Raw genomic sequence first — 10,232 nt, 5'->3', positions numbered from 1 at the left:
TGAAAGTAGGGAGATCAGCAAGATTTCGGTGCTGAAATTCGAACGAAATCCATGTTGAAATGGTTGAAGTATCGAAAATTTCTCAAGGCAGTTAGTAAGTTGACTAGCGACGATTGATTCTATCATTTTTGTCAACAAAGGTATGTTGGCGATTAGTCAATAATGAGAGGAAATGGTAGGATCTAGATCTACTTTTTTTAAGAAGAGGGGTGAGAGTTATTTGCCCCATGGAATGCAAAAAATATTATTTATTCAACTATTGATTTTAACCAGACATCACAAAGTAATTTTTCTGGGTGATTACTGCTGTGTCATGAACAGCTGTTCTGGATATCCTACAAGCTGAAACTAACCCCCCTCCCTATTGTATAAAACCGTAGTGCGCAGCAGTAATAGCTATCAGTATCGGAGCTGTTACCGCTGTGGCCGGCTCTAAAAACCACACTGTGGTTTTGTAAAATGGGAGGGAGGAAGGGTTAATGTTGTTTGGGCTTTTTACTGCCCACTTTGGTCACATTGAAAACAAGACTGACTAAAGCTGGTATAGACCGTAAATATGCCTTGTCTCTAACTCATGCACAGTGGTTAGAGCTACAGCCTCAGCACCCTGAGGTTGTGGATTCAAATCCTGTGCTGCTCCTTCTGACCCTAGGCAAGTCACTTAATCCCCCATTGCCTCAGGTACATTATCTAATGTGAGCCCACCAGGACAGACAGGGAAAATGCTTGAGTACCTGAATGTAAACCACTTAGACCAGGGGTAGGGAACTCCGGTCCTCGAGAGCCGTATTCCAGTCGGGTTTTCAGGGTATGCATGAGATCTATTTGCATGCACTTGCTTTCAATGCATATTCATTGGGGAAATCCTGAAAACCCGACTGGAATATGACTCTCGAGGACCGGAGTTCCCTACCCCTGACTTAGACTATAAGTGGCATATAAATGCTTAAATATATAAATAAGTAACCAGTAACTGTAATACAGGGTGCCCACAAAAAGACTCCTTGATTTTAAATGGTTACACACCCAAAATTTATTGGAATATTCTTTCACCTTTGAGACTACAGTTTGATCAGCTCATAACGTTTCATATGGTATCTGTTGATTACACGCAAAACTATCTAAAACTCCAGTTATACATATGCTGTTTACTATGTGCCAAGTATATACCTTGACTTGAAATACCAGTGAAATAACCTCCAAAGTTATGATGAGAACTTATTCAAAGAGGGAAAAGGCCTCAAAAGCTACAGGGCAGACACCACACCGGAGCTATGAGAGAGAGCACAACAGTTCAACTGCTCTCCCCCATGCTTCTATCATTGGCCAAAAACCCACTAAGGTCGCAGAAAAGTTTAAAGTTCAAGTGCACTGGTTAATAATATAGCAGTGTCTAAACACAGTACATTCAGTGAAAAGATTCAAAACAAATATAATTTATCTGCTAAACGCTGCTCTCGATTGCTGTTCACTTCTCTGTCAGTGTGCAGAAAAAAAAAATAACTACAGGAGTAAATCCCAGCTATAAATAGCCGATTGATGGCCAACGTTTCACGATTTCACAGATCGTTTCTTCAGGGCAAGCATTTTTTGCCACTTCGGGGAGGGGGGCAGCTTGGCAATGGTGCTGCTAGACACCAGAGATTTATTCTCTCTCTTTTTTTTTAATAACGGGATCAGGGGGTTGGGGTAAAATGCAGACCTCGTGGATCTAAAAGTGCACGTCCTTAAAAATCTGAGGTCTGTGCCACTTGTAGTTTCTGGCTCTGACATTCCTCTATGACAATTTAGCTCTGACGGATCCTAATGCTTTTCCCTCCATATGTTGAGACTAGTGGTAAAACTTTTGCCCTGAGGTCTGTGCTACTTTTAGGCTCAGCACAGGGAGGGAAAAGCATTAGGATGTCATAGAGGTCTGTCATAGCCAGAGACTTAAAGTGGCACAGACCTCAGATTTTTAAGGATGTGCAGTTCAGATCCATGAGGTCCGCGAGGTCAGATGCACTACAGACCTTTGCACACATTTTTAACCCCCCCCCCAACCCCAACACAGCTATTTGCCGTCCAGTGTCATATTGCGGGGGCTCTCGGAATCAGCACGGAGGGAGAGATCTGGCTAATTAGAAAAAGCCACGGTGCGCCTCCTCCCTCCTTAGCCATTAGGGAAGGCAGAGCTGGGAGCCTTAGCTGAGCGTGCAGGGAAAGCAGTGGAATAAGCTAAAAGGCGGACTTGTCAATGCATGGACCTCAGATTTTTAAGGATGTGCTGTTTTAGATCCGTGAGGTCCACATTGTACCCCTTCCCGGAGGCCACTAGATTACCTTAATCTTGCTCTGGGTACCTGTTGCTTAAAAAAAAAAAAAAATTTCTTTGGAAAAAGTGAAGTAGCTGTTATGTTGGCATTTTCTATAAGCTGTTTCCTATTATTGTCTTTGTTTTGAAAAGGTTTGATACACTATCAGCACATTTCAGGGTTTGGCATAGATATTTGCCACATACAATTACAATTTAAATTTCTATAGCACTGATAGGCTGTACAATGACATATTTAAGAGATGGTCCCTGCTCAGTAGAGCTTATAACCTAAATTAACAGACAACGGGACAATAGGGAGTTTTTCAGGGTGCTAAGGGTGAGGGGGTTTAGTTAAATGCATTCTCAAAAAGGTGGGCTTTTACTCTAGTTCCCCATAGACCATAATGGCAACTTGGATGATTTTGGTTTTATTTTGGTTTATTTAATCTAGGGGCAGTGGTATTGGGTCAGGGGAAAGGGCTCACTAGATTATTGTGGATTTTTTTTTTTTAAATTTAGGGGTAGTAGGGTGGGGAGGAGGGAGGCCCACTACTGGGGATTTTAAAAAAAAAAAATAGGAGTAATGGTGTTGGGCTGGAGGAAGTGCACTTCAGGGCCATTGCAGAAAGCTGGTTGGGGGTTATTTCCTAGGGGAGAAGGACTTGTTAGTTATTCTGCCCTCATGCAGAGGAGCAGCTAACCATTTTAGCTACCTCAGACCTGTGATTTTCTCTCATTGTGTTTGCTTCAAAACTTTTCTGCATCAGGGTGGAATAGCTAATTGCCTCTTTAACATACTGTATTTATATGGACTGTGTGCTGGTGACTAACCCCCAGGTTTTGCTTCCCCGCAAAACCATTTTCATCATGGGCAGTTCTTAAAATGGTTAGTTAACCTCTTTCTAGCTCCCCTCGTCCCCGATGTGGAAAGAAATTGCAGCAATCTGGACTCTGTTCAAAGTTTGTGATCCTCTCAGGATGGGAGCTATAAATAATTTCTTGCTGGAGTCTAATCTCTGCTCTGCCACCATCAGAACCAGCCAACCCCATCTCCCAGATAAACGATTTATCCAGCTTTTAAGTAACATTTTCCTACCTCCCTTCATACCTTCTTAAAAGGAACCCCTTGAACCACCTGCAGCTCTGTGCATGTGTTGGGGGGGAGGGGGAGATTATACATTCTACCGGTGTTAATCTGAGTGATCCTGTAAAATCATTTGATCACACTCTCGCCCTTTCCTGAAAGGCAGAAGAGATACTTTGTTCACAGACACTGAAAATAGATAGCCGCTGCATGCCTGTGCATAAACAGGAATTTGCCATTACCGTGCTATGCTCGGAATATTCATATTTTCTTTTTTAAATTGTGCTAAACAATTTCCCCCTACTCTTTGTGAAGAGAATGATATTCTGAACAGAAGGTGGGCGGGTTCAGTAGCAGTACAAACGAGGAGACCCTGCGTCTGAAAAAGGTTGCAGAATATCCCCCTCCCTCCCCCCGTCATCAGCACAGCGTGAGCCGGCATTGGCGGAGGGCTGAGATTCTGCCCGGGGAAAACCTTGCGCGCTCCTTTTGGGGGAATTACGGTACCTGGCAGCCTTCACCCTCTCGGTACTGTACACTAGCTGCTAATTGTTGCCTGATGTGAAGCAGAGCGCGAGTTATACACAGTTTTATTTAATTTTTTTTTTTTTTCTATGCTGGGAGGAAGACAACTAGTCCCACTCCATGCGCGGGGCAGGACTGGAGTCTGCAGGTACCAAGGGAAGGACAAGAATGAGAGGACCTGAGAGCTGCCCTGCTTTGAAAGATCCGCGTGATGCAGCCTGTCCAGTCGCTTCCTGGGGAGCTCTGAAGCAGGGTATGGAGCAAGGTAAGCAAGCAAAAAGTTCGCTTCTTTCATGCAGTACTTCCTCCGAGCAGCTTGGAGAGGGAAGGTGTGATGTTGCTTTCTGCTTTTCCCAACTTTCCTGCGCATTTGTGAAAGTTGACTTTCCAAACCTGGAGGCTGAGGTAAGAGCTAATAGCTAATGCCACACCCCAGGATTAATTTGAAATTAAGGGGACTGATTTGAAAGAAGCCCTTTTTGTATCTATTTTCCACTTTTTTCTTTTCCTGAAACTTGGGTTGTTTTGGTTTGGTTTTTTGTGGGGGGTTTTTTTGTTGTTGTTTTTTGGAACGCAGTGTAAACAGATTTACACTGCTTAAGAGCAAACACTGAAAATTGAAATTTAGGATGCCAGGGTTTGAAATTACCCAGCAATGAGGTTTAATCCCCATTTTCCCCACAGACCAACGAGACGAGTTTGTAGGGGGGAGGGTCATGTCATGTTGTAGGGTCTTTTTACATTTCCCCTTCAAATTAATCTATTCGGTTTTCATATAGCTCCACTTAAAGGACCCTTATTAAGATTCTGTACACGGAGGCTGCAAATAATAAAGATTCATTGCTGTCTCCACTAGGAAAATGTGTCCAGGGTCTAAACAAAGCATTACGTTTTCTATTTTTTTATTTATGTTAGACTAGGAAAATATAAGTGTTATAGTGTGGGTTGCTGGGTAAGATAAACCTCCTTCTTTTTAGCTTTCAATCGGATTTCTAGGCTATCCTAAATAAAGAAATGTGGGTACATGTCAGATTTGCTTTGAATGGATTTTCTGAGAGAGAATTCACAATAGCACAAAGAATCCTATTTGCTGATCTGTCTGCAATCAGATGACATCAATTTTGACCTGCATATCCAAATTTGGCAATTTTGTGTGGGGTGCATTGCATCAGCTCCCTCAAATCTGTAGAACAAAGGTGCCTGCCCCCCCCCCCTTTAAACAAAATGTCTCCAGAAAACATGAATACAGAGAAATCTAAAAAAAAAAAAAAAAAAAGGGGGGGTCTGGTAGATTTCAGCTGAAAGAGTTTTTTAGGTGAAGATCCCCACCATTCACAGTTCTTTATTTACCCAGGAATGGAGGAGTATCCTAATGGTTAGAAGCCCTTTCAAATTCCACCCATGCTCCTTCTGGTCTTGAGTAAATCAATTAACCCTTCATTGTTTCAGGGACAGAGAAATACCTACTGTGGGTGAATCTACAGTAACTTCCTTTGAGCTACTTGCTGCACACCACTGATTGGATGAATCTCTTTACAAAGGTGGGCTAATCAATCCTGATAGATAAATGAATACTGGAAAAGCATGAGCTAAAAGCCTGTCCCCCTTTTCTCAGACTCAGATATTTTTCTGGGATGGAGGTTGGGGAATGACTTTCCTGCTGGAAATTAGGATATGACAAGCAAGAGTCACTTTCCGGGGAGGAGGTAAAACAAGGAATTCTAGAACAAAATAAATTAACAGTAGAGGTCAGGATACACGTAGTGAGGTGGACTGAGGGATCAGTGTTGGCTAGGGAGAAAGACATCTAGGCTTGACCTTGGCAGAGATTTTATTTATTCAATTTTCTATACTGTTCTCCCAAGGGAGCTCCGAACACTTTACATGAATTTATTCAGGTACTCAAGCATTTTTCCCTATCTGTCCCGGCGGGCTCACAAACTATCTCATGTACCTGAGGCAATGGGGAATTAAGTGACTTGCCCAGGGTCACAATGAGCAGCGTAGGTTTGAACCCACAACCTCAGTGTGCTGAGGCTGTAGCTTTAACCACTACACCACACTCTCCCCATACCACATTGTTCATCCCTTTCCCCATGTTTTTAATTGTTTTCCTTTACATTTTGTCTTCTTTCTGTTACTCTATTTAATTTGGGGGGGGTCAATTTTTAATTGTAAACCGCTTAGATTTGCCTTCTGGTTTTATATTTGTGGTATATTAAATAAATTGAACATGAACTTGAACTAAACCTTTCGTGTCTTTCTTCTGTTTGGTTCATTTAGGAGGGCAGACTCACTAGGACCCCTGGAGTTCCTGTAAGACCCCTGGAGTACCTAAAAATGAAGAAAACTTCAGATACACCTACAGCCATCTCCTAGTTATATTCTGAAATGTGAACAGTCAGACCCTTTCAAGCTCTCAAAGCCTGATTCACCCTTCAAAACCTCAAACAACTAGGAAATGGAGCTTCTTCCACCTTGTCACCTGTTGTGCATTTTACAAAACTATGTTTGCTTTACCCTGGAAAGTGACCCAATCAAATGATTTAAAAAATGAATTATACCCTTTGTCCGAAATCTGCGGCTGCTGCAAGTAAAGACAAGAAAAAAGATTGTGTCCGAAAGGCTGCAGACTCCCAAGTTTCCCCTTTGCAGGGGTGAGAATGTCTCTTTCAGAGGCAAAATGTCTTGTGTTGACACAGAAGAGATGTGATCTGCATTTTAAAAGAGAGATTACATCTACGACAGTCTCCCCACTGCAACCTGTATCATGCCAGCCACAGCTGGAAATCTGAGGAGGGAAGCAGAAGCGTCAACATCTGCAATCCATTTCTTCCCAGCTGGGCTGCAGCCAAGACACATTATACTGAAAATGATTTTGTAAATTCTAAGAAGCGGAGAGGAAAAAAAAAAACCCTACAAGTATGCTCCAGTGCACCAATCTTTATTCCTAGGACTGTCTTTAAATTTTTCTGCCCTAGGGTATATATATAGATATATAGATATATATTTTAAAGAAATTAATGTTTCTAAGAAACGTTCAATTGCCTTGAAACTAGCTGTTATACATTTTCTCTGCAATGTCTCTACGGGTTTGCTTTTAAAAGTATACACATAAAGCTAAATATTTCAGCGAGCAGAAGAGCTGGACAGTGAGTTCCTATTACAATGGTTCTGATTCTTGATAATAAGACAGTTCAAGTTCCATTTGACTGTCCCAACTGTACCCACAGTGCAGTAACCATTAATGTTTCTAAAACAATTGCAGTTGGGGTTATACTGGGTGGGTTTATTATTTTTGGAGTTCTGGGTAATGTTCTGGTCATTCTTTCAGTGGCTTTCCACAGGCACCTTCAGACAGTGACTCATTATTTCATAGCCAATCTGGCTGTGGCTGATCTTCTTTTGACTTCCATGGTCCTTCCCTTTTCGGCCACGTCTGAGATCTTAGGCTACTGGCTGTTTGGAAGGGTCATCTGCAACATCTGGGCAGCTGTTGATGTACTGTGTTGTACAGCGTCCATTATGAGTCTTTGCGCCATATCCATTGACCGGTACATTGGGGTGAGCTATCCACTAAGATACCCAACCATTATGACAGAAAAGAGGGGACTCCTCGCGTTGCTCTGTGTTTGGGCTTTATCTCTTGTGATATCAATTGGACCTTTGTTTGGCTGGAAAGAACCAGCCCCAGAAGATGACACTGTCTGTAAAATAACAGAAGAGCCAGGCTATGCTATCTTTTCGGCACTGGGCTCCTTCTACCTCCCACTGACTATCATCTTGGTAATGTACTGCCGGGTGTATATTGTGGCCAAGAGAGAAACGAAAGGCTTAACATCTGGAATGAAAACGGAGAAGTCCGATTCCGAAGAAGTGACTCTCAGAATCCATCGCAGGAATACCCCGGAGACCAATTCACCTTCACCCACCTCCAGGAGCAAAACCCACTTCTCAGTAAGACTCCTAAAGTTTTCCAGGGAAAAGAAAGCAGCCAAAACCCTGGGGATAGTAGTGGGCTGCTTTGTCCTGTGCTGGCTTCCCTTCTTTTTAGTCCTGCCTATTGGTAAGTGGCGTTTGTATAAAATCATAATATCAGCCTTCTTGGGAATATCCTAATAATGCAAATTTCTTTGGGCAGATCATATCTCACCCTTCTTTATTAGATCCTTTTGTAGATGTATTCAGCCAACATCAAACTTCCTCTAAGAGCCTACAAAGGTTTAACATTCTGTCCTGTATGTACCATATATTTAGGGCTCCTTTTTCTAAGCCGCGTTAGGGCATTGACACACGGAATAGTGCGTGCTAAATTGCCCCGCGTGCTAGATGCTAATGCCAGCATTGAGCTGGCATTAGTTCTAGCTGCGTAGCATGGGTTTAGCGCATGCTAAAATGTTGCATGCGCTAAAAGCGCGAATGCAGCTTAATAAAAGGGACCCTTAGTACAGATGAATTTAAAATGTAGGTTTGTACCACGTGTTCATGGATCTCTTTACATAAACCTTCCTTCTCTTTTATGCATTGAAAGTCTTCCTTTAGCTGAAAGGTTACACTAGAATATTTAGCACCGGTTTCCAGAAGGGCAATATCTAGAAAAACAATAGCATTTTGGTGTTAAAATGTACTATACACATATATAAATAAAATGTAACATAAGGCTATGTAGAATGCAAGGGAAGAAGGATCCTACCTACAATCCTAGAGCTTTATTGTGCTGTCCAGCTGATGGGAATAGACCTTTCCTTCACCCCCACCCCCCCTTACATCACATTCTGTAGTATCCATCATGTCTGTCCATTCATTAATCAGTTGTATGCCCATCGACCTCTATTCTACCAAATTACAGGACACATTTACTAAAGGGTATTAAGCCCTAACTTGTGCAAAGCATGGTTTTTAAACTTTTTTAATTATGATTTTATAAGACAGTACATAGCAGGTATATGTGGTTCTTCAGTGTAACCGCCTTCTCAAACAATGCAAAAAAAATAAAAATAGAAGCAGCCCCCTCCCTCCGCAAAACATGTTAAACATAATATCACTTTTCTACATGTTAACCATACATTTTTTGTATTATTTTATATTTTGGAGGGCAAGGAGAATGGGCATGGAAGCTTTAACCAGCTATTGCATTTGCATTAGCACTCACTCACTGCCTAATGCTAAATAATGTTTCCATTATTATTTTATTTTATTTGCAAATCCCCTGTGCTAACAGAAAAATTAATGCAGGACTTACAAAAAATTAAAAAGTCCTAAATATTGCTGCATTGAATTTGGGCTTAGCATGCAGGAATGCCCCACATTAATCTAAACTAATCTTCTATTTGTGGGTTACTCATACCTATACAGGCTCAAGGCGACTTTAAAGAGAGGGGAGAGAATGGAGAAGGAGGGAAATCGAGGAGGAAGAAAGGTAGGAGGGGAGGGAGAAATAAGAGGGGGAGTGGAGGTGGGAGGGGAAGGGGAGGAGAAGAAGAGAGGATGCAGGATATTAAATGTCGAATAGATGGGTTTTCAGTTTTCTTCAGAAGATGATGTGGCAAAGTTCAGTTCTGGTCATTTCTGTAAGGCCATTCCAAATTTTTACTCATAGAAAGATAAGCATGGAGTGGAAAACTCGTTTGTACTGAAGATCTTTTGTGGATGGGAGATTTAGTAGCATCCGGTTGAGGGTTCTGCGAGAAGTAGACCATACCATTGAGAAGAGCTGGATGAGTGGGGCTGCAGAGTTTCCATAAAGTATGCAGTGATATTTTGAATGTTATACGTTATGGGATGGGTAGCCAGTGCAATTGTTTGATGAAGGTTGTGGCTGAGTCGTATTTTCTCAGGTTGAAGATTAGTCTTACGGCAGTGTTTTGGATGAGTTGCATTTTGTGAATTAGAGCAGTGTTGATTCCCATGTAGATGGAGTTGCAGTAGTCCAGTTGTTGTAGTACGATTAAGGCAAAGTGCAGTTGTGGTTGTGGCAGTAGTCCAGTTGTGGTTGTACGATTAAGGCAAAGTAGTGTTGGTGAAAGTACGATCTGATTAGTCTTAGTTGTCTCAGGGTGAAGAGGGATTTCTTTCGGAGACTAGATATTTGAGGTTCCATGGTAAGAGTGGAGTCCAGTATACAACCTAGGATGTACTAAGCCCAGATTCTAACCCCTTTGATAAAAGGATCCCTACCAGAGATGCACTAAATGAATTTATGAATATAGCCAGGGGGCCCATGCTACTATTTATACCTGCAATTTCAAACCAGGTACTGTGGGACTACCCAGACCTCAACAACTTTGCATAATTCAGTCTGCACAACATAAACATTGTATCACTTTG

The 10,232-nt window shown here is 42.0% G+C and overlaps 1 protein-coding gene across 1 annotated transcript in view; it reads left to right on the top strand.

The window, feature by feature from the left end:
* The first annotated feature begins 3,652 nt into the window (after nt 1-3,652).
* ADRA1A (adrenoceptor alpha 1A) overlaps nt 3,653-10,232 on the top strand; it is a 103,172-nt gene continuing 96,592 nt past the window's right edge. Inside the window, exons 1-4 of the mRNA XM_033950519.1 lie at nt 3,653-3,908; nt 4,009-4,170; nt 5,355-5,446; nt 6,189-7,971. Of these exons, the coding sequence (XP_033806410.1) occupies nt 7,074-7,971 (898 nt within the window). The 5' untranslated portion in view covers nt 3,653-3,908; nt 4,009-4,170; nt 5,355-5,446; nt 6,189-7,073. The remainder of the gene's footprint in view (nt 3,909-4,008; nt 4,171-5,354; nt 5,447-6,188; nt 7,972-10,232) is intronic.

The sequence above is a fragment of the Geotrypetes seraphini genome, chromosome 6 (genome assembly GCF_902459505.1).
Source record: "Geotrypetes seraphini chromosome 6, aGeoSer1.1, whole genome shotgun sequence".
Lineage (NCBI taxonomy): Eukaryota > Metazoa > Chordata > Amphibia > Gymnophiona > Dermophiidae > Geotrypetes > Geotrypetes seraphini.
Note: the sequence above shows the minus strand (reverse complement) of the source record. Positions and strands in the feature narration are given on the sequence as shown.